Source organism: Melospiza georgiana, chromosome 4, assembly GCF_028018845.1.
Source record: "Melospiza georgiana isolate bMelGeo1 chromosome 4, bMelGeo1.pri, whole genome shotgun sequence".
Taxonomy (NCBI): Eukaryota; Metazoa; Chordata; class Aves; order Passeriformes; family Passerellidae; genus Melospiza; species Melospiza georgiana.
The window spans coordinates 33,464,253-33,489,038 of record NC_080433.1 but is presented as its reverse complement, the minus strand read 5'-3'; the positions used below and the strand labels follow the sequence as shown (position 1 = coordinate 33,489,038).

The following is a 24,786-nucleotide window of genomic DNA, read 5'->3' as shown; positions in this document are numbered from 1 at the left end:
GGTTCTTGGGATTTATGGTTTTGTTTGTTTTCGTCTTCTTCCTGTTTAGGCTAAAATTGCAAGATTGACAAAGCGGGTTGGAGCAGCCAAGGAGGACTTGAAGAAGAGACAGGAAGTAAGAACTAGATTTGTTGGGGTCTGGGGTTTTTTCCTGACTTAGCCTAATCCTTGTGTTGGAAAACAAAAAGAAAATTTATATGCAGAAAGATGTTTATTCAAGAAAGACTTATTTATTCAATGATATTAACAATTGGGTTTGTCTGGTTTGGTTAAAGAAATCTTAACATCTGCTATGTAATTCTGAATTATACAGAAGCTTCTTTAGCTGTTTTTAGTGTGAAAACACCTTAAACTGTATATAACTGAATGAAATTTACTTCAGTATGAAGAGCACCATGTAAGTAAAAGTGCATCCCACTACTGTGATTCTGAGAGAGGAGAGGGGGAAGAAGACAGAATATAGGAGAGGGAGACAGTAGGACCAAGGAGATTTTGTGTAGTTGTAAAATATGTCAAATTCTCCTGCAATGTTGACTTCAGAAAATGAATCACTCACACAGCAGTGAATGGATATGAAATAGAATGAAAATATAAGTTTGCAAGCTGCCTTAGAGTTGTTCTGTTATGGCCTCTCTCTCATTCTGTGTAGAATGTGGCAAATGCACCTGTATCTCCAGCGAAAGCAGCACCCGACCCTGCAAATGTAAACAATGCCACGTGCCGGTAAGCAAAGCACATCACTGGGACCGCGTTAAAATGCACAATAGGACGCTTCAGATACTCTCTGTACTTCCTTTTTTTTAATTAAAGTGTTTTTTCCTTTTCCTTCATTGCTCTTCACTTGTAAAATCTGATTTGTTTTTACAGAAGTCATAAATTGACAGAATTGAACCCATTCTTGGTTAAATCTAGATGGTATTTAGCATCAGTTTCAGTGTTTAAAAAGTACAGATAATAGTGGAAGTTTAATTTCAAGAATAGGAAAATTCTTATGGTGCAAGGACTTGAAAATTTATGAATAATTCCTTACTTCTTTTTATTTGGGAAATAGCCAAAGTTAATTTGCCTGAGAAGCAAAAGTGAGTTTTGAAAAAGTAAATCTCAAGAGAACAGCTGTAAAATTAGGAATTTTTTCACCATTGTACTGTTCATAAATATACCTTATGTGGATTTTTGAGAGAAATGCCAACTCCAACTTTGTTCCTTAGAAATGCTGGCACAGTAAGGCAGATGCTGGAGTCAAAGAGGAATGTGGGAGAGAGCACACCAGCAACTTTTCAAGCCCCTGCGAATCCAGGTAAGAAACTCCCTATGGACTATAAACACACTTCTTAAAAGTTTTATTGCTTTCCATTAAAGAAGTAACTAACCAAACCAAGCAAAACTGATTTTACTCCTTTTTTCTGACCTAAAAAAAAATCATTATTTTTAGTTGTCTAGTGCATTCCCTGTTTATGTTTATTTAGTGTGCTTACCAGGTATGGAAAAAAGGTGTTGAGTTGGCCAAGCAGAACTTGTGGTAAATTAGATGCTTCAGTAGACTGCATGCTGGGTATGGCAGCAAAATTGGCTGTCAAGAACTGAGACTTGTCTCAGGCCCCTTATTGTACTTGGTCATAATAGGATGGTGATGATACCCTTCTCTCTACCTAATGACTATAGAAATTGAATTGGAAACTAAACAGCAATTATAAAGCACATCTGAATCTTTCCCACAGGATTATCTTACAGTTTGTATGTACTGGCTTTCAGTAGTGTTTTTTGCTCCTGATCTTTAGAATTAATCCTGAAATTTTGTTGCATTAGAGTCAGTATCTTCTCTGACACATTAATACTTGGTTTTGGTAGAACCTTCTGGATACAAGGTTCTACCTATACAAGACATAACTGAAATAGTTTTTCTTTTCTTGTGTTTTGTGAAGCACCAATTGCTCTGCTGTTTCTATAATGGGTGCTTAAAATGCTGTATTTTATGTTTTCAGCGGTTAAATCTTGGAGCTTTCTTCAAGCCTGTGTCATAATTCTTTATATATATTTTTTCCTGATATTTCTTATAAACAGAAATTCAATATTGACTGTATCTTTAACCAGGCCATTGAACATGAGAGTGTACAACAGAAAAATAACACCTATAGCCTTTATTTGCAAAAAGAAGTAATTATACACCACTTTTTTCATAGAATCATAGAAGTATTTGGGTTGAAAGGGACCTTTAAGGATCATCTAGTCCAACCTTCCCACCATGGGCCAGGCCATTTTTCACAAGATCAAGTTGCTCAAAGCTCTGTCCAGCCTGACGCTGAACACTTATAATGATGGGGTGTTCCCAGTCACTGTGGACAGCCAGTTCCAGTGACTCACTGCCCTCATCATAAATTTTTTCCATTTGTCATGTTTCAGTGAAACTTCCCACTTGATTCAAATACTTAATTTTTTTATTTATTTTTTATGTGTAGTGCCTGCTTCCAGTCTTGCTGCTTCTCCAGCAGTTGTCAGTGGACTTCCTAAGCTTCAGACTCCAGTGTCCTCCACCAGCTCTTTGACAACAGCAGTGCTTCCCACAGCTAACACGGCTACAGTTGTAGGCACTAACACAGTGCCCACTGGCAGCACTCAGTCAGTGTCTGTCTCATTGCAGTCTTTGCCTGTAATCCTGCATGTACCTGTGGCAGTGTCATCCCAGACTCAGCTTCTGCAAGGCCACACAGGGACTTTGGTCTCTAACCAGCCCTCAGGCAACGTTGAATTCATATCTGTACAAAACTCATCTACAGTTGGTAGCCTTACCAAAACGACAGTGTCTTTGGCATCAACTAACACAACTAAACCAAATAACATCCCACTTGTGCCCAGTCCTGGTATTCTAAGGAACTCTGCAGCCAGTGCTGGGTCTATAGGCACAACGTTGGCAGTACAGGCTGTTCCTACTTCACATCCTGTTGCCCAGACCACAAGGACTTCTTTGCCTGCAGTGGGTACTCCAGGACTTTATAATGCGACTGCCAGTCGAGCGCCCCTACAGATGAAGCTTCCTCTCTCTGCATTTAATAGTACAGCTCCTACTGAACCACCCCCCCTTGCAGCACCCAAGATTGGTAAGTTGTGCTTGAATGTTGGCACTGGCAGAGGAGGATAGTGGTCACAGGGAAACATAAAAGTGCTCTCTGTGGGAAATTGTTTCTTAAGGTGTCTTATAGAGATAGTTCTTCTAGGTTGCATTTCTGTTGAAATTTTCAAGATCAAAATAATCTATCTCTATGACAGATCTGTTTCAGACATTGTTGAAAGTAAACTCCTCTTGAAGTCAGCGGTGTGGCTTTGTAAGCTTTGTTTTATTTAGAGTTTGATTTATATAATTCCTAGCGTGAAGTAAGAAACTCCTGTCATAAAGAACTTGGTATTTCATTTTAACACAGCCTCTCAGAATAATATGAACTACCTTTGTAAGTAAAGGCATACTGTGAAAAGAAAGTATAATTGTAACTTAATTTTAACAACACTTAAAAGAAAACAAATTGGTAGAAAAAGGCAATTGAATATGAACCTAGTTCCAAAGGAATGCATTTACAGTATTTAAATAAAGTCTCTAAATACAGTAAATGTTCAGATAACAATAATTAGCTTGATTATTTTAAAATACTTTTTCTCAGTCTTTGGTCCTGCCCTGACGGTTGTCTGCATTTCTGATTTTATGTACCTCAATTTTTTTTTTATAATCGGTGGGATTTTGGATTTTTTTTAATTGGTGGGATTTCAGGATTTATAAGTGTTGGAGTTATAGCCTCATTGACACAATATAAGCTAGAAGGATCTCAAGCAAAACTTGACATCAGAACTAGTTTCATTTCATTTTCCTGTATCTAAGTTACTTATGCTAAAATATGTGCTCTGTAGAGTTAGACATTTATGTTTTATATTGACTCTTAGCTCTAAAGCAAAAAGATGTGATTTAAGACAACATAAAAAGGGTTGAGGCTGATGAGATACAGTGAAAAAAGGGAGGACCTATGTGTCCAAAGAATGTCTCATTTTATGCAGTTTCCATGGATTTGCTTTGTACCCTAGTAGTTTTCTCACCAGAACTGAAATGCTGATTTAGGCCAGCACTGTTGCTGATGAGCTCTAATTAAAATGAAAAGGAATGAGAACCGAATTTGAATTTATATATTTGCATCAAATATTAAAGCAGCTTCTTAAATTGCTAGTTTAATGTTGGCTGAGCTACTAAAGATACTCAGTCTCCCTGCCTCAGTTATATATTTTGCAGTCTCTTTAAGCATCCTTTTTGCAGTCAGGTCTTTTTTTGTACAGAAATATTTAACAATTGTATTAATTTTTAGTTGAATAGCTTATCAATATGCATACAGGGGAAGGAGAGATTGGAGTTATACTTTGTGCTCAGGCAAGGAAATTGCTCATAAAATACTTTTAATATACTGTCAAACTTACAAGAAAAGGAACACGTCAATCAAACTTGACTACTTATAATTGAAAAGTGAGGCTAAATGTAAAATATGTCACATATTGAATGTTTCATGTCAAACAGTTTTGAATATTGCCTTCAAATATGGCTAGTGGGTAGCAATAAGTAGTACTGAGTAGATACTGCAAATGAACAATTTTTTGACCCCTCAGAAAACCAGACAAGCAGGCCACCAACAGATACTTCGTCAAACAAGCGACCTGCTGAGGGAACAACACAGGTAGGCTGTTGATTGTTTCTATATAAAATTCTAAAGTTACAATCCACAGGAGATTTTCTTTATTGATTATAATTGCACAATTTTAGTTTCTTTTGTGCCATCCTTTCTAGTTTCCTTTCTAGTTTCTCTCAGTTTATATTCTTCTTTTTTTGATTCACTGTTACTTACAGCATGAGCTTCTGATAATTTTTTCAGAAGTGTTCTGATGGGATTTCTGTAGGTAGACGAGTTGGTAAATCAGGAGCAGACTAAAAGTTGTCTGCTAAAACAGAGCTAGCATACAAAGAGAAGACTGCCCAATCTTTGTCTGAATGGCTTGAACTTATATAGATACAAATATTTTATAAATTATCGCACTGCTCTCGTTCCTACACTAATCCAGAAGTTAAAATTGGAATTTTAATGTTTGATTGCCATATATCATGGGAGAAAAAAAAAAGGAAAAGAAACCTACTTCATGAATAGCTACTTCATAAAGGATAGCTTGCAATATTTCTGGATTCCTTGTCTAAAATTTGTTGGACTTCCTTTAAATTTAAAGTTTGAAATTAAGCTATTTAAAATTCTTCATAAATAATTTTTTCTGTTGATATATGTTTCAAAAAACACCTCATGCTTAACTATTCCTATTAATTAGAAGTCATGTTATTAAGAGGAATAAAATTAATTGCTTCTAGACAGCATTTCCAAATTCATTAGTGTCTCATGGTACAGTTAATCTAAATTGTATTTCAAAGCAAGAAGGAAATATACTGTACAATATTCTGGTTTTCATCTGCTGAAAGTAGTCTGGCAAAGGTAGTCAGTATTTTAGAGTATAAACTATGCCTCACTCTTATCTTTCAATTAAGATAAAGAATGGTTGTTTGGAACTTCATTTTTCAAAGATACCTGTGGATTATAGCTGTTCAAAACCCTTGTTAGTACTTGATACATAGGAAATCCAGTACCATAATGGATGACAGTAGTACAGTTTTAAGGTTTAATTTTCAGTATAAGATGCATATTTTGGAATTTTTCTTCAGTTAGAGCCTGAAACTTGGAAAATTTTTGGAAAAACGAATTGTGTATGATAATGGTATTTAGCAGTGGAAGATGAGCTGGAAGGAGGGAAATAAGACATAGGATGTTTTCTGGTTTTCAGTCTTGTGTTGTGTAGTGTATGTTCTAGGTTTGCTTTCTGTGAAATCAGGTAAAGCTTGTGTAATGCCATGGTTAAAAAAGAAGAACCTGATGCATTTTACTTGGCTAGTGAGGTATGGAATTGACATGCTGTTCGGTTGAAAAACCCAGTTAATGCCACCTGCTTTTTGTTAGGTAAAATCCAAAATATTATATATTACTCCACACTTCACAGCTCTCAGATCATAAAGTAGTTCGCTGTGTGCCGAATACCCGTGGCATATTTGATGGTACAGCTTTGATCAATTGTTTCAAAAAGCAGTTGAAACAGGAAGAGACTCCATCAGAAAATAAAGAAGCAGTAGAAGCAGCACAGATGAATTTTAACTTCCCTGAGGATGTTCTCTTTGGCTTGGAGGAAGAGGAAGAGGATGCTAAGAGCATCAAAAACACCCACAAGCAGACTGGCTGGGCAGCTAACCTATTAAAACAGTGGCTGGCCAAAAATGGCAAGGATCCTAGCTTTGAATTGGTCCCAGTAAGTGAACTCAATGATATCTTAAGAGAGTTTTATTACACAATAAGAAATCACGATGGAAATACCTACAGTGTGGCAAGCTACAAGTCAATGCGTGCCGGCTTAAACCGGCATCTCAAAATGCCGCCTTACAATCGTCAGATTTGCTTAATGAAGGACAAAGAGTTTGCCAGTGCAAACATGGTGTTTGTGAGCGTGCTGAAGATGCTGCGCATGCAGGGGAAGGATGAGACTCACCACCATCCTCCTATAGCTGCCGAGGACTTGCGTAAGATTAAGCAATCTGGTGTGCTGGGTTTGCACAGTCCCCTGGCACTCGTCAACAAGGTGTGGTTTGATTTGCAGTTGCATTTTGCCAAGCGAGGGAGGGAAATTCTGAGAGATCTGGCTCCAGATGCATTTGTGGTTAAGATGGACAAGAATGGGCGTCGATACGCTATGTTTAGATACCCTGGCAAAGGCAAAAATGGAGAAGATCCTCATAAAATGGGTAAAATGTATGATATGCCTGGGGACCCAAACTGTCCTGTATTTTCCTTGGAACTTTATTTGTCCAAGTTGCCTCCAGAGCCCCCTGCCTTTTACCTGCACCCTCTAAAGCTAACGTCAGAGCAAATGCAAGAACAGCCTGTCTGGTACAAAAGAGAACCAATGGGTGTGAACTACCTGGGTACCATGATGCCCAGGATAAGTGTGGCAGCCAGGCTCTCTCAGCGGTACACCAATCATTCTCTCCGAACTACCACCATCCAGCTACTGTGTGAAGCAGGACTGGGGCCTAGGGAAATAATGGCAGTGACAGGCCATCGCTCCGAGTCTGCTATTAGGCACTACTGGGGATCTGCAGAGGTTCGCTACAGGGCCTGGTCAGATATAATGGAAAACAATGCCCCCAGTTGTCGATACAGCAAGATCCCAAATGAAGTGAGAAAAGAATCCGTATCTGGTGCATCCACCTCCTCTGTGAAACGTACTGTTCTAGAACAAAACAAAAGTTTATTCCCTACAAAATCTCTGGTGCCACCTGGCACTAACTCTGTGGCTTTAGTCCCTGAGGGACGCCCAGCTCTGAATTACAAAAGCCCAGTCCTGTTGAACCGCAGTTCATCCAAGGTGTTTCTCCCCAAGAGTGTGACCAGTGGGAACCTACCTGCTGGTCCCCTTCAAGGCTGTTGTAGCAAACCTGTCTTTATAAAGCGTGTGATAAAACAAGAACCTATGACTTGATGCTTCTGTAATAGAACTGATTTCAGATGAATTGCTAAAATGGAAAAATTATCAGATTTGGTTTTTTATTTAGTCTATGAAGGAAATTCCTTATGGTCTAATTCAGCAAGAGGTTTGCATTCAAGATGTCAGCTATGGAGCAGAAATTTAAACTGTGGAGGGCTTGGAGTTTGTGTTACTTTTTGTGGCAGCTGGGACTCTTCCAAGTGGCTGAGCAGAGTTATTTAAAAAACATTAAAGGGAGATATTGATTTCCACTTAGCTGAAGATATGCTTTCTTCAGTAAGAGTGTGGTTTTTATATTTTGTGAAGAGTGTTATATATCATACCATTTTGTGACTGCTGGCACTAATGTAGCATCTTACAAATCAAATACTTGATTACTGAAGAGCACCAAGAAAATAGAAGCTGAATGAAATAGATACAGATGCTCTACAAATATATACATACGCATGAAAACACCTGGAATTGCTTAACCACTGTCACCCTCTGTTCAAATTCTTATCAGACCTACCAGAGGACTGTGCCTTTGTTTCCTTTTTTTTTTTTAAACCTTCTTCTAAATTGATTTTCTCTGTGAGCTGCAGATTTGCATTGGAGGTCTTTCCTATTTAATATTCTTGGCTTAAGATTCCAGTCATTCTGTTCTCCAAAGGCATTATTGATATGTGTAGTATTAAAATTGGGATCTCTTTGGTTGTGCATGAAATGGGGAAAGCATTCTCAAAAGAGCTGAAAACAATTTCTTGCTTAAATGCGAGGTAATTAGTGTTTGTGTTGTCTCTGTGCCTAACTTGAGAGAGGGTCTTTGTTTTTTGTATATCCTCTCACCAACCCCCTTCGTTGTCACATCATCTTTGCACTCTAGTCTTTGCCAGTATATATAATTCACAAGAAGTACACCTTGTTCTTCCTCACTGAACCCTGTCCAAATATTTTTGGTTTTAACTTCTTCAGGTCGGTAAACTGGTCCTGTCATTGTCTTTTCTGTAGATTTTCACAGGTTAGAAATTCTCAGCATAGTGGATGTGAATAATTTTCATCATAGATTCTGACGAGAGATCTTCCAGTAAATAAAAATAGAAAACTGGTTATAGAATTACAGATTATGGTTGGTCCACTTTGGAAGAAGAAACAGCATAACATTTAAAACTGCTTTCCATATATTAACAATGAAATAAAAATTGTTTTTTCCTTTTCAAATGCGGGTACACAGAGGCACTTCACATGGTTTATCATACTAAGGACTTCACTTGAAATGTTGATGTTGCTCAACAATGGACAAAATAGGGAAAAGTCGCAGCTGAAATGACAAATTGACCATGGTAAACTCTTAATTCTGTGGAGAACTTCCTTGCTGGGATAGGCTTTCAAGTTTTGAATGAGATTTATCACTCTGTTGTAGTGTATAGTCAATATAGACACTGTTATAGTCTGTGCAGAGGACTTGATGCCTGAATGTTGGAGTTTATATCTTGGCTGATAGTATTTACTTTTGTGACCTTGTGTCAATTATTCATACTTACTGCATCAATTTTCCAAAGTGTAAGACCAACACAGTGCTCCATTTTCTAATGGATTGTGATAACAGTTAAAAGGTTTTAAAAGTTCTTTAGTGATCTTAAACTCATCTATGGTTGAGATAGTTGATCAGATGTAATTGTTAATATAGAAATTACTTCTACACTGTTCTGCTTCCTTAGTAGGAGTGTTAATTCATGACATAAATGACTAGAGGAAAGAAAGCATGGGTCCTTTTGTCAAGCCTAAAGTAAATCAATTAGAGATGGTAAAGAAAGTGATCCTCTCTAATGGCAAGAAGAAAAAGTGAAAAAACAAATGGCAAACAGTTCTCAAAATATAGGAGAACTGTGTAGTAACTTCTTCAAGGTTATTTTAGGGTAACACAGATTTCAAAATTTTAGAGATTCATGGAATTAATAACTCGGCAAAACTGGCAAAATTAATCTCTAAATTGAATCTAAACTTCCACCAGGATGGGTATGTATTACTGTCCTCTCCCAGAAAAAAGTTACCATCTTTGTCTCAGGTAGTTGCTTCTTCCAGTATATTGGCACTGAACATTTATCCTCCAGGAACAAGAAAAGTAGGTTGCCGGATGATTCTGTGTTCCCTCTTGCCGCATCCTCTGGTCATACTGACCACATAACCCTGCTCTGGTTCTTACTGCATCTGGGTGACTTAGTGCAACAGCAAATTGCTGATGGCTTCATTCTCCAACACAAATCTAGTTGGTGACTAAAATAGAAAAAGGGACTCTAGGCCAGTCTTGGCATGTCTCTCATTCTTTTTGATTATCGTTTGGCTTCTAACTTGACTTCTGTTCTGTTGGCTTATAATTGGGTATTTTTGGATTCTCATTTGTTAAATTCTAGTTCTATTGGCACCAATTGTACAGTGTCCTCTTATTACCTTCTGGGGTTTTGTATGGGAGAATTTTTTTATTTTTTGTTTTTTAGTAAGAAAGTATTCCTCATATGGACTGGAAGTATTATTGCTTCACAAGACGTGGCATCATTATTTACTAAGCTTTCTGGTAAACTTTGATTTCTAATTAGTAGAACATCTTTCTAACTTTCCAGAACTGAAAAAATCTTTCTCCTCTTTCCCCTCCCACCTAAAGTGTTAAATAAATCTTTCCTACATGTATTTTATTTCTAGAAAAAATGAACCAAATGCATATTTTGCAGCTTTTGTGAAGTCGGTTTTGGCTGTGAGTACAGGGAGCAGGGAGTCAAGTTTCAAGTCAGTGCTCTTCATGGCAGTGCATGTTATGCTGTGTGAACATAATAAATTCTATCAAAATGGACATTATTGTACTCCTCAGTTGCAGTATCAGCAGAGAACTTCAGAATAGCAGGGTAACAAGTTTTGGGTCTTTTCCCATTATTTCTCTGCTATAAGTGAACCTCTTTGGTGAACCAACAGGTTAAATATAGTTTGTTGTCTAAATTTAGATTTATACTTTGGCTGCAAATTCAATGCAAAATCGCCAGTCATCATTTAAAATTAATTTTAAAAATCCAAATATAAGAAATATTCTTTGGAAGAAGTTTATCGTCTGTGTTTCTTGAGTTTTCTAATTAGATCTTCTCCTAAAATAAGATAGTTTCATTTCAGTTGCAAAAAAATCCCTAAAAAGCAAAACCAACCAAAAACCCCCAACCAAAAAAATCCCAACAAACAAATAAAAAACCACCAAAAACCCAAACAACAACAACAAACCCCCAGCGCTTAGTCTAAGTCAACTACATTAATAGTGACTGCTATGTTATTGTTTAAATTCCATTTTCTTTGATGGAGATGACTCTGAAAACAGTGAAGAGTAACTGGTTCCTTACCTAATGCTTGAATAAATTTAGTTTTGCTTCTCATAGTCATAATTCAGCTTTGGTAGTAGTGTTGTGAATACAGGACTTGTTTTCCCTGTGCTTTCCTGTGAAGTTTGGAAATCTCAGCTGTTACTTGAAGGGTTCTCGAATTACTTCTTGTTTATATGAAGTTGGCATGGTATCTTAAAGTATGTTAAATTTTCTTTGCTTATATGCACCTTCTCTGTACCATGTGAAGTGCTCCACTGTGCAGCGTCAAATACCTGAAGGCATTGAAAGGATGCTTTGAAATGGAATTTGTTCTTGGGTTTGTTGTGGTTTTAGTCTAGTACCTCTGGTTATCCTGAACTGAACTGCTTTTCAGTAGCTGCTAAAGTTTTCCGTATGCAGCTTGGATGTATGATTTTGCTGTGTTACTGTTTTCTTCTTTTCAGCCTTTCTCTCTGCTTCTTGCTCCAAAAGGAGTGGCTGCAGGGATGTGGAAGGGGATGTCTTACTACTTGTATTAGTCTTTCATCTTCAGCTTTTTCCTGTGTACACAGAAATTTAAGGGTTGTTATTTGGTCCCAGTCATTTTATCTATGGCCATTCCAGTGCCTTGGGTCCTTGAGTTGCATTTCTGAAGACATGACAAGCACTTTTACTGTATTGGGACAAATGTTGTTGTTATAGAGGCAGAGGCATTTTTAATTATATAGCAAATCTTTAGAATGGTTTAAAAGTATTTTAGTACAAATCCCGGTTATAGATACAGGATTTATATATATTATATATAATATATAAATATAGCTATGGTATACTGAGAGAATCTATGAAAGCAGTTTTATTACACTGTAACTTAAAGTAACAGTGAACAAATCTTAACAGGGTGAAAATGTCTGGCATAAGTCAATCTTCAAGAATTGTTTGCATTATATTTATTAAAACACCAGGTCAGGTGAAGAGTCTTTTTTTCCTGTTCCTCCTTCATGTGCAATTTATTTTCTTAAGGAGTAAACCTGTTTTTTAGTCTAAATTTCATCTGTGCATTTCACTTTACAGCTACTATTAATTTATTAAATAAAAGTCCACAAGTGTCCTACCCATTTCCCATTGTTTCTGACACACCTTGATTTCTTTGGTTGAGCTACAGTTTAATTTAAGCTATCTTGCTGACTATTGGAAATTCATTTCGTAAAACATTAATAAAGTATATTTATAACTCCTATCACATTACTCTGCAATGTCTAACAAACTTTATGAGTGTCTCTTAGGAAATAATGTGAACAAAGTTGATATGTCAGCGTACAGTTTATAAGCAGCTGTTAATTCTATGTTGTTGAAGCGTTATTGATGAATATGTTACCTTGCATTTCATGGTTTTATCACTCAAAATAAACATATACAGTTATAGATGTCAAATGGACTGCTTGACTTTTGTCTCTGACCATGGGGTTATGTTTGGGCTGTTTAAAATGCCACTAGCTCTCTCTGTGAGGTGGAACCTTTGCCTGAGACTAATTAGAAAACTAAATTATAAAGTTGTTAGCAGAACATCGTGTAGCTGAATTGGATGGCTGTTTTAAGGAGCATAGTTAAAGTGAATCCATTCTCATGTGACTTTAAAGTGATTGTCTTTCCTTGCGACTGTATCTGTGTTACTTAAACTACTCCCAACTACTGAGCAGTTTTTAATGAGTAAATATACTTGTATATTGTAGGCTCAGATTTGTCATTTTAGGCCAGAAAATTTGGGAGAGGTATTAAAACAATCTCACTGATTATGCCATTATTCCACGCATGGCTAATAGCTTTTAAAAGCTGCAGAAAACTAATCTGAAAAGTATTATAAATATATTTACTGTTCAATAAGATGGCCAGTATCTGCTCTTTGCACCAAAGAAATGAGAGGGTATATAATACATAGGGGTTAATATAACTGGTTATTCATTTTTTCCATGTTTATATTGTTCTTGTTTGGTAGGAAGTTAGCACAGTACCAGTTAAGGGTAAGGGGAATGGAGCAATTGTGTGAATGCAACACATAAAGTGTCTGTTAAAAGTATTTTTGAGTATTACACAAATATGCAACCCCACTATCAAAACATGTATTGCAGCACTATGAAATTTTGTTTGTGTAAACTTTGATCTTGGTAAACTGCTTCCTTTATTACATTATCATTCTCCTTTTATCTTGGTAAGAGATGACAAATGTGTTTGGTACCTGGTTGAGTAGATTATCACGACATCTTTGGAAGGCTGGAATAATTACTTCAATTTTGTGGGAGTCACTGCATTGGAAAAAATAACGGTTGAGGAGTGATAAATTTGACACTGAAACAGTCTGTGGCTGAAATATGCTCAAAAATGTATAAAAAAATAATTTTCACAACTGCTTAAACTGTGCTTGAAGTCTGTAATTTTGTATACAGATGACTCAAAATGAAATACTGACCTTATAATTATGCATACAAACACGGTATTGCCACCCTCTCTACATGCATTCCATTCCCAAGACATATTTTAACATCACTCCCCATAATTTAAGATTGATTTTGCTATTATATAACGCCTTGGTGCGTCATGTATTATTGTGGTGGTGTGATGCTTCATTAATTGTCTGGTTTGCAACCTCCAGATTTTTTTCTAGTTTGTTACAGTAGAAACTATTAATAAAATTGTCTGCACTGTGTCAGTGTGCCACACATAATCTTCAGATTATTTCGGTCTTTACTACCCTGAAACTATTTTTTTATGTTGCAATGTATTTTTTTGTTGTTGCATTTTTTCCCCTTAATTTTTCACTCTTACATACTGAAATGTTTCCTGTATGAAAAGCAGGTGGCATTACAATCAATAACCTTGTTTATCTCTTTGTGATGAGCTGAACTGTGGCGTTATATAATACCAAAACTTTTTAAATAATGTACATAATATGTGAATAGAGAAGTGCATATTCAGAACTTCCTTCAAAATTCCAAGTTGTAGCTTTTGGTTTTTCATTTGGTACAATACATGTGCATGTTGTTGAGCTGTTCCATTTGAGCTTTAGAAGTTTCTTTCCCAGTTTTCTACAGTAATTTGCCCATTGACCTGTATGTGCTGTGGTAGTGTAACTTTTTCTGTGGTAAATTTCACAATTGCAGTTATGATGGGAGATAACTTCTTTTCTCAATATCATGTCTACCAATCTGTGCTTTGGTCCCTAAATTGTCTCCTTCCTTACCTGTGTTTTCCTTGTAGTATCAGAATAGAAAAAAATCGTGGGGATGGGTGTCTGTAAAAAAGCTTTCTCTTTCTTTTCAAAATTGCAAATAAATCAACCTAATTTGCAGCAGTAATGATTTGAAAAGGTTGCTGGATAGCAAAGCTAAGGTAATATTCTTTCTCCTACTCCATTGTATTTTCCAACACTGTAGAATGCTCTCTGCAAGTAGAAAAACACATATAATAGTACTAGCCTGTCTGAATGTCCCTGCTTTTCTAGAGGCAGATGAGGGAACTGCTTCAGAACCACTTGGATGCCAGAGACAGCCCTTCATTTATTGCAAGGCTGATGCCCCTCTGATTTCCCTTTATTAATATATTGTTTTCTAGTGTGTGGATTAATTATTTGATATTGCAGTTGATGACATATGGGATATTATGACAGTCTTCCAATAGCAGGAAAAAAGTTTCTAATTATAAAACATTTGCATTGACGTTACAATTTATCTTAATTGTAACGTCAAGTTCAAGTGACCCTGTATTTATCTATTTTTGACAAGTTCCATGATTTTTATTATCTCTAAGAACCCCTTTTCTGTTATACTTACTGTTTAAATTGCTTTAATATCCACTGGTTTTAGAAAGTCAATGTATAATTACTTTCTTTCTCAAGGAAACTGTATTATTGCTGCTTTTTCCTGGCAATTATTCCCACCAGTATATCTTATTTGTCAGTCCATGAATTTCTCAGTACTTTCTTCCATTCTTAAAAAGACTTTAGTGGCTGGGATTGGAAGAAAGCAATTATGTTGTCTGTGCATAAATAGTAGAAAATGCATGAAATCGTGAGCATAGGTAATTTTTACTGATTCTCTTTAGAAAACCCTTAATTGAAGTGTAATTACTAAAATATGAATAAAGATTTTGTGTAATCAAATAAATTAAAGTTTTGTTTCTGGTAGTTTTCATGGTCAAGAAAATCTGGAAATGTTAGTTTTAAGCAAAAGTTTTACAGTTAGTAGAACACTTAGAAGTACCAATTTCTAATATGAAGTAGGAAAAGTGCACAAATTTGAGTAGTTGCATTCATTTAATGCATGCTTTTCATTGTTTTCACTTCCATATGCACTATAAAGCAGTTTCCATGTAACTGATAAAGGGAAATTTAGAAGAGGTTATAATGTCTTATTTCAGGACTTGACAGGTTTCACTCAGATACTTAAAAGAGAAGAATGTTTACACTTCCAGTTTTGCCCTTTTTTCTAAGGTCTTTTCAGTTGCTGCTTTCACAAGTTCTGTGCTTGCCATTAAAATACTTTTCCTTCACACATGGCAAGCTGATGCTTGCCTGGGGCATGTGACGCACGAACAGATCATTTCATGTGGGTAATTGCAATAGGTGTGGACATGACTTTGCAGACTAAAGCAGCTGGGGCAGAGGGCCTGCAATTTGACAAGGTTTTCTTTAAAGAACACATTTTTCCAAACAGATCAAGGTTGTAAATGCAAAGGGCCTTCTCCTCTGTGGGCTGTTTCAGGGAAATTACACAACGCTGGGAATATTGAAGTAACTTTGCAGTACATTTGCCCCATCATTCCGTGTTTGTGGTGGTGCAGGCTCAGTTGCTGCATGGCTTGTTATTTTCCTTTCCCCCACTACCTTTCTTCTTCCTCCTGCTTCCTTTTTTCACCTTTGTTTCTGCTCTTAGTTGTACCTTGCCGTCTTCACCTTGTGTTTTGCCTTTCATCTCCAAGTTGTTACATGTGTTGTCTTGGGCTGGAGTTCGATTTCAGTATGAAATGTTCAGTTACAGGACACATTGCTCTTATGCAAAACATTTTAATTGCAATTTGAAGTGCACCTACCAGCTGAAGACTAAACATGTGGCCATATTAAAACTGAGAAGTCAAGAAAATATGAAGTCTTGTATTTTTCTTACTTTCTTCCTAAATTTATTTTTACATACGTATTTAAAACTCTGGCATTTCAGAGTGGGATTTGTTAGTTTGAATTTTTAATTCCATTTTTAATTCACTTTTCTCATTCCACTGTTTTGTGTTAAGACTGTTACACTGCTGACAGCCATATGAAAGGAGAGATATTTAAACAAGGGCAGCTCAGATACAGTTGTGATTAACTGGATGGTTCAGTCCATGATGCTGCTACTTCCAGGCTATACAAGCTTTGCTCGCCTGCTGAGATAACACAGGTCCAAAATGACAATGTAAATTACAGTATTTTGGAGAATTTCTACTTACTTGGAATTTAAAGGCACATACATTAAGATACATGAGCTGTAAAAGTATGGAAAAGTGGGTTTGGTAGTTTATATTTCTTTTAAATCTCAATGTAGACCTTTTTTGCTAGATTACTAGAAATTGCCCAGATGCTGTGTTAAACAATCAGTTTTAAGTGCAGCTTCTGTTTGGTCTGGAGACAGGTGCACTGGTTCTGACAAAGGATTGACAGGTTGTCTGTGGGGTTGTGATTTTATTCACTTTCGTTGGGTTTGTTTGGTTTTGTGTTCATTTGTAACTGTGACTTTTTAAATATATACAGATCAATTTATGATGTGGTTGTTTTGTTTCTGTTTCAGTTTATTTGTATTCTAAGGTGTGTGAATCCTTTGTTACTAAGTCTTGCTAGGCAGTATATAAACCAAACCATCAGGCAAATGTTTGAGGTTCTCATTAATGGTTTCCATTATTTCACTGATATGGCTGCACTGATAGAAAGGTGTTAAGATGTCATCATCTGTTGTTCTGCTGAGATCAGCTGAAGCAGTTTCATGTTGCTGGCTTCCTGTGCTTGGAGATAGCTAAAAAGTGATAGCAGACCACAATGCTTTGACTAGACTTTTCTGCTTTACCAGTTTCTACCCAAATGCTTGCTGAAATCTAATATTAGGAGCTGAAAGACTTGTTCTCTTGTTTAAGTTTTTGACACATATGGAAGTGTTGTTCATATATGACTGAAAGTCCAGTGCCAGGCTTCCTCTTGACTTCATCAGGGCTGCAAGCATTCTGAAGTTGTCTTCTAATTTTGCTCAGAGCAGTATGTCTGAATCTCCATTTCTTATGTCTAACATGGCAATCTTGTCCAAAGAATCCCATTCCCTCTTTTTTATGGAAGAAAAGAGCAGTTGTTTCTCTGTAGTTTTTCCTCATAGTTCTGTTGTAAACTGGAGTTGCCACAAGTCCTTGTACAATAAAAAATTTCCCTGAGAGAATTTCTGGGTGAAATAGTCACAATACTAAAAAAGGGTGGTTTTATTTTCTAGTTTGGTTGGGCACAGGGTTTTCTGAAAACTATTACTTGCATTTCACAGAGATGATGCTCTGGGGTTAAATTTGTAGCTCTTAACCATTCTGGTGGTGTCAGTACTCAAGAAACATCTGGATAAGGTGATAAAGTTGCTCTCTGAGATCATGGAGATGCTTAATTTCACCATGGGGAAGTAGTGTGGACCAGTCCTCTAACACCAGATTGCTAGTTCTTCCTGGATTTCCTTTTCATTCTCAAATGAAATCTTGAATTTGAGATATCTACAAGCATCTGAAAACTGTCAGCACAATGGGTTATAGAAATGAATGCTCCTTCTCCTCCTTATGAGTGTAGGTGGATGCTGCAAATAGTCAAAATGCTGACCTTTATGGCAGGCATAACGAGCAGTCTCTTTTGTTTGGGGATGCCCTGCCTACCCCATCCTCCTCTAGGTAGGAAACACAATGTTCAGCCTTATTGGTTTCTCAAGTTTCCTTAAGATTTTCCCTAAATTTCATTTGAGGGAAATGCATGGTTGGTGAAGTAGGGGAATCTGGCTGGGGACTTCATGGTGTGCTGTGTATAGAGTACAGCATCTGCTGGGGGTAGCTGGAATCGGTGTCTCAGAACCAGGACTGGGGTTGTTGCACAGAGCTCTGCCCAAAGGCTGCCCTGCAGATCTGCAGCTTCTGGGCTGGGCTGCAGAAAGAGCCTGACTGCTTCTGCATAGCTCCTGTTGAGGAGAATGCTGTCCAGGGTCATTTAATAAAAAGCCTTGAATAGTGGAGCTGGCCAAGAGAAGGTCTTTCTTCCTGAGAATTGCACATATGAGACCTTGTTGGCTGAGTTTAATAAGTCTGTTTAACTAAGGCTTATTCAGGATTTGGGCCTTCCAGACCTATTAAAATAAAGAAATGCATGCTGTGACGCTTGCTGACTTGGAAATTCAAAGAACTTTCTCACTGGCACAGTCAAGTGGGGCTTCAAAACAGTTTGCTGTCATACAGAGTATTTTTCTAAGGATTTTGATTTCCTTGCAGAGGAAGAATTGAAAGGAAGTTACTTCAGACTAATGTAGTTTTTAGTGGGAAGAAATAGCTTGATATTTGGTTTTCTTCTTTCTGTAGTTCCTTTTAAATCTCCCTCTCCATTTATCAATCTGCTTTCTCCTGGCAGAGGGAGCCATGGTTCAAAATACACATTGGTGGCTGGGAAGATCATCCAGTTGGAATGAAATTCCTCTTGACTTTATGCTAATCAATTTATCATTGATTATTTTAATGTGCCTTTTTCTTAAGCTTCAAGTTAAATCAGCTCATCATACTAAGAAACCTGAAGCTAGAAAGTATTTTAAATAGCAGCCACTCAACAGAAGAATTATGTTATGTTAATAACTCTGAAATATGTTTCTCTATGTATTGGAAAGATAAATCCTTATGGAGATCTCTTCTACCACCTGTGAATATAAGTAGTTAGATATTTTGTACTTAAATTTGGTATTGTATTTTATTAGCAGAATTTCATCAGTGGCAGCATCAGTACTTAAAACAAAAAGAAATCAGGTTGTAATCATGGATAATATAGAGAAATGTCAGGCACTCCAGATTCACTGACTGATAATTCAAGCAGCTTCTACTTGCATTTAGTAATCATAAGATGCCTCTTTTTGCCTCTCCTCAGAGCCTTGCCTGTGTGAGGATTGCCTTTAGGACTTCCTTAAATGCCTATTTTTTTCTAAATGAAAGGTCATAGAGCAGATAATCTCAATGCTTAGGCTTTGTGCATTGTCACCATCTGACTGCACAGAAAAATCTCTAATATTCCTAGAGTGTATCTTGTCAGCATTTGTACAGACCATGTGGGTGTGATAACTTATACTTTTTCCCATGTTAATTGCTGAGAGATATTTGATAATTATGGTGCTTTTGTAACTCCTTGTCTGTCCTAAGGAAACTTGTTTAATCCATAAATGTGTAGCAGTTCAGTCCAAGAATAAGTGATAATCTCTCCACAGAACAAGAAGAAACCTCAACTACTTTTTGTAGCAAGTTTAAGGAAGTAGAAACTCATATAATCATGATTGTTTTCTAGAAAGTGTCTTTAAAATCACAGAAATATATAAGACCTCCCCCATATTTTTCTCATCACCTAAGGGAAAATGTTAGGCATCTCTAGAGTCTGACCAGCCATGGGACAGCAATTGATCTACAAGATAAATCTTGTTTGATGGTCTTCTAGGGTTTTTTGTTAAAACATATAACCTGGGCAATAGCTTAAAAGAATTCTTTATGCTCTCTAAAGGGAAGATTAAAAATAGATTTGTATATAGAATAATAAATGCTAAAGTTTTTCATAATGGATGAGAACACAATAAAATTACTCAGTACAACTGGAGTTTTCTGATGATTTTTGATGTGTTTCGTAAGCATACGAGTTCCAGGGTAGTTCACTTTTTCCTAATATGAAGTCAGTGTCTTCATAAGTACATAGGCAAAGCTGTCTCAAGATAAGTAATGCATTGTCCTGATGACTGCTCTGTCAAAGTTATGCAGAGGAAACGACAGGTTATAACCAGAATAAAATGTTAGGAGTTATAGTTGAAATATACTTTATACCAGCAAATTGTTATGCATTTACCTGTAAAACAGCAATGTGCTACTATTCATCAGGGGTTTTTACTCCTTACAAAGCTGAAAATACTTTAATACTTGTTTCTGCAATACAGTCATTTGGTTATGGCCCATTTTTCAAGTCCTGGGATATTCGTCTGAAATTACCTTCTCTTGATCATTTCATCAGTTCCTTTCTAATAAGTATCAGTTCTGAGATCTCTCCTGAATGTACAATGTGTCCCTTTTCCACCTGTGTTCCCTGGATCTACTTTTGCAAAACGAAGGAGTTTTGTCTTTCAGAGCGGGAAGTTCACAGGAAGTGAATCAGGAGGTGTCATTGATCTTACACTGGATGAAGAGGATGACAGCTGCTCTCAAGGTAGGTGAAAAATACTTTCCTAGCTGCAGGGATAGTTGAGCTACAAGTGTTATTTCATCCTTTGAATGGCAGAAAGGAATCAACTTCTGTTTCTGCTTAGTGTATTCTTTTCTTTGGTGTTTCAGTTAGATAGGACTCCAGTTCAAGAAATTATGTTAGATATTAAAGAAAAGGAATTTTTTTTACAGTCTTAAAGAATTTTACTATTCTTTTTTTTAAGCATTAGGGCTATCTGTGCATACGTACCTCAGGCTTGGGGAGTAATTTGAGATGTTTGAGTCTTGATGAACTTTTCAAAAGCTCTTCTAGATGTATTTATTTTTTCTGTTTACTGATTATAATTAAAGGCCTTTTAATTCTACAGTTGATATTTAGGCATTAGAGTACTACAACTTCTAATATTTTGTTTAACTAACACTTTATGTGCAAGAGTTTAAAGACCAAATGCAAACTATTGTTTGCTTTAGGACTGTATGCCAAGAGCAGAGTAAATATAGTCATGCTCTTGTGTACTTTGGCAGTTTCAATGCACTTCATCATTTAAAAGAACACATTTCTTTTTATATAAATCTTGTGTAAATGTAGGCCAGTCTAATTATAGTTAGCATTGGATTAGTGAAGAATGGTAGTACTTACAGAAGTAATGAGTCTCTACTTAAGGCCATGTGCTGTGCTGTCATTTCCATTGGGGAAAAAATCATATTTCTACTACTGGAGATAAAATTTTCATTCTGTTTGGCCTCTAAATGCATGTCCCTGTGCTATATTCTGAAGTCCAGCCACCAAGAAGTTTGATTCCTCTGGACAAACTTGATAGTTATTTCTCTAGCTTGTGCATTCAAGTTCTACACAAAGATTCTTAATAGCTTGACTTGCTTTGCATTTGTATTACACAAATGTAGAAAATCATTTTGACATGTGGTAGCATTTCTTCTAGTGAGAAATCATAGAGTTATAGAATGGTTTGGGTTGGAAAGGATCTTTAAGGTGATTTCATTCCAACCCCCCCTGCCATGGGCAGGGACACCTCCCACTAGCCCATGTTGCTCAAAGCCCCATCCAGCCTGGCCTTGAACAGTTCCATGTGATGTTATCACCAAAAAGGGAGTGTGTGAGGTACACAAGTATTAGGGAGGCATGATGCAATTCGGATTGCTGACTGTCTGCTTTTCACAGTGAATTGAGTATGAGCCGACACTGTGTTCTCATTTCAATTTAAGTATTCCCCCAAACTGACACTGGTGGAACCACAGCTGAAATAGGATGTCCAGTTCTGGCTCCCTTTTCTTCAAGCTCAGAAGTGTTGTGGTAGCACTGGAGAGGCCCCCACTGATGGTGTCAGGATGGTAAAGGCCTGGAGTGCATGACCTGAGAGCTAAGCAAGAGACAATGTCAGGGCAGCCTGCAGCTCCTTGGAGGATGGTTACAAAAATGACAGAGCACAACTCTCTTCAGCAGTGCCAAGTGATACATTAAGGAACTGTGACCATGAACTACAAGTTCAGGAATGAGGAGGAAAGAAATCAGCATAGTGCTGCACAGAGGGATGGTAGAAACTGTCCTATTGAATGTTTTTGAGATTTAGCAGGGCAAAACCACAGATCATTTGAATAAATTGCTATTGGCAATCCAGCTTCAACGAGAAATTGGACTACACAGCCACCAGAGGTCCTTTTCAGCCAGGAGTTTGACTTGACAAGCTGAGTGGCAGAATAGCTGAGGCAAACAAGTTTTTATCACTGTCATCTCTTCTGAGGGTTAGTTCTCAGAAAGATAAAAAGGTGGTTACCTTAAGACTGTGCAAGCCTGTCAGACAAGGTTAACCTCCCCAGTCCTGTTTAATATTTTGTAAAAGACACCCAGCAGATAGATTAAAATGGATTTGGGATATATTTTAAAGTAACATGTCACAGTATTGTAATATATTTCAGCTAATATTTTTCTATCTTAAAAGTTTCTGAAAATAACATTTTTTCTTCCTAATTGCATTAAGTAGATGCTCACCTCACAATTGCCACAAAAGATCAATACCACAGTTGCACATACAGTTGTAAGACTGCTTCTGTAGGTAGGAGTGCTACAGAGTCGTAGCTCCATTGCAGCTTAATTCTTCCTCAGTTTCTTTGTTGGGGCTTGAGCCAGTATCTTAAAAATTTATCCACTGGGATATTCTGAGATTCTTTCCCCTTAATGTCAGGTCTTAGAATACTGTCCTTCCATTAGGAGGAAGGTTAGTGGAGTACTTTTGTGCTGGGTTAGCTCCCCTGTGTCTCTTCCCTGTAAAGCAGAAGCTGATAGTCTGAAGCCAATGCCGATTAGTTGATGTTTAGAATTTGTGTGAGAAGTCAGTGGTTTTTAATATGTACTGTTAGAAACATAGGAAACCCTAATAAAAGCTTGAGTTTCACCCTGCAGTGAGAACACAGCACTAGGATTTTGGAGCAAGTTTCTCAGGAATGTGTTCTGATAAAAACTTCAAGGTTAAACAGAGGAAGACTACAGTTGTAAGAGCTTTTGCATGATCATAAGCATCTGTATACCTTTGGCCAAGTATTTTTTCCACTGAAGTTCATTTACAGCAAATGTGGAGCAGGTTTTATTTTCTCCCAGATTTACACAACCTCAGGATAGAAAATACTTTCAGCATTATGGTGTTTCCTGCAGGAATATTAGCTCAATACTAATTCAAATTCAAGATCAACACTTACATAGTGTTGTTGGGAACATCAGTTCCTGATTGTCTTTAACAGCATTGTAACCCACATAAAAAGTAAGCCTAATGCTGCTACTTGTAAAAGGTATGTGAATAGATCTTATTATCTGCTAATATCTAATATCATCTTCTGATTTGTGCAAAAATTATGAATGAAGAGGGTGTGTAATTTTTGAGAAACCATGTTAAGAGTAATCTAGATGCTTTTCTGTCTGCAAGTATCTTGCAATACTTGCACTTTGGACCTTGCTGGCCTTTTTATAAAAGGATCATCAAATTATTTTGTATTAATATTGAAACAATTATTAGATTTAGTCTAAAGTGGGTCTGTAGTCTAAGAAAGATTCCTAAATGTACTCTTAAAACAGCTATGTTCTGCTTTTTCATTATTTTGTAAGAAAATTATTATATACATAATCAGTGTTTTATTTTATAAGGTGTTTTATCTAGTTAACAAATCTGTAGTTCTCTGGATAATTTTTTCTTATTCTTGAGCATGCCTGTGGCATGCTTGGTGTTCTGTAATGCACCTATACCAGTTATGAACCAGAACACTGTTCAAAACTACTTTGTGCTATAACTGCAGTGTTGTAGACCGTTTCTGGCATGGAAATTAGTCCCTCTACTGATTTGTGTGTTAGAGTAGGAGTTTTGCTTACACCTCCAGTAGTAACAGTTTCCATTTTATGCTTATTTCCATAAATCATACTTTTCTGTGTCCTCTAAGTCCAAGGTTGTTGTGAATATGATGCTGTGTACATTTAGTATTGGAAACTGTTCCATAATGACTTCTAACCTTAGTCCTGTGCTTACTATGTACCCAGTCTTCCTCACTTTTTTTTTTTTTTTTTTGCTTAAATAGCCTTTGCCTCTTTTATTTCCATTTATTTAATGAAGTCTAGTTAGTTATCTGTCATCATTTCCTGTGGGTGGTGCAATGCTGACCTAGTTTCCAGTCAGTGGAATGTCAGCAGGGCTCTTCTTGATTTGTCAAGGGTAAATGAACTTGCTCAGTGTGAAATCAAAAACAAAAGCAAAACTGGAAAATCCCTCTTGTTTGTCCAGACTGTCGTCTTTCCTTGAACCACATTTACAGCAGTAGGCTGTAAAGGTGTTGTTGCACTGTAAGTACATCTTGTAAGTCATGAGTAAGAAGGCACTCACATCACTGAAATTATTCAGTGGTAGTTGAGATGTGCAGCAGTCTCTAAATATTTGAAGTAAAAACAGATGTGTATACATGTCTGTAGGAATCTCTTTGGAGTCAGTAGTTTATTGAACAGTGGATTCAGTGAAGTAGCTTGGCTGTTGAGTCTACTGAAAAACAATATGGGCTGCAATTCATACTGTGTTTTATTCTTGAGGTCTTGAATTTGGGGATATGGTCTGGGGGTGACTATGCTGGTGCAGGGTTGATGGTTGGACTAGATGATCTTTAAGGCCTCTTCCAACCTTGATGATTCTGTGATTCTGTAATTATGTCTCATAGAATCATAGAGCAGTTTGTGAAGGGTACTGCTACTTCAAGCTGTTAGCAGCTAGTGTTAAACACAGCTCAGGGAGACCATCCAAATAGTCTTAAACTGCCAGAAACCCCAACACTGAGCTATGGTGGCATTAACCCTCTTCTTAATGCTTTCAAATCTAGCTGGTATACTTAGTTGAACATTTTAAATGTGGTCCTCACT

At 36.9% G+C, this 24,786-nt stretch overlaps 1 protein-coding gene across 7 annotated transcripts in view; it reads left to right on the top strand.

Moving 5' to 3' along the window:
- The window catches only part of ATF7IP (activating transcription factor 7 interacting protein), an 82,121-nt gene that overhangs the window by 46,062 nt on the left and 11,273 nt on the right, over positions 1-24,786 (top strand). For 4 of the 7 annotated variants that reach the window (XM_058023679.1, XM_058023681.1, XM_058023680.1 and 1 more), the window contains 6 exons: positions 50-115; positions 650-723; positions 1,209-1,297; positions 2,457-3,095; positions 4,636-4,703; positions 6,145-9,714. In XM_058023679.1, the coding sequence (XP_057879662.1) occupies positions 50-115; positions 650-723; positions 1,209-1,297; positions 2,457-3,095; positions 4,636-4,703; positions 6,145-7,590 (2,382 nt within the window). In that variant the 3' untranslated portion in view covers positions 7,591-9,714. Of the gene's footprint in view, positions 1-49; positions 116-649; positions 724-1,208; positions 1,298-2,456; positions 3,096-4,635; positions 4,704-6,144; positions 9,715-20,306; positions 20,386-24,786 lie in introns of those variants that run through there. The other 3 variants (XM_058023686.1, XM_058023685.1, XM_058023684.1) reach the window with 2 other exon arrangements.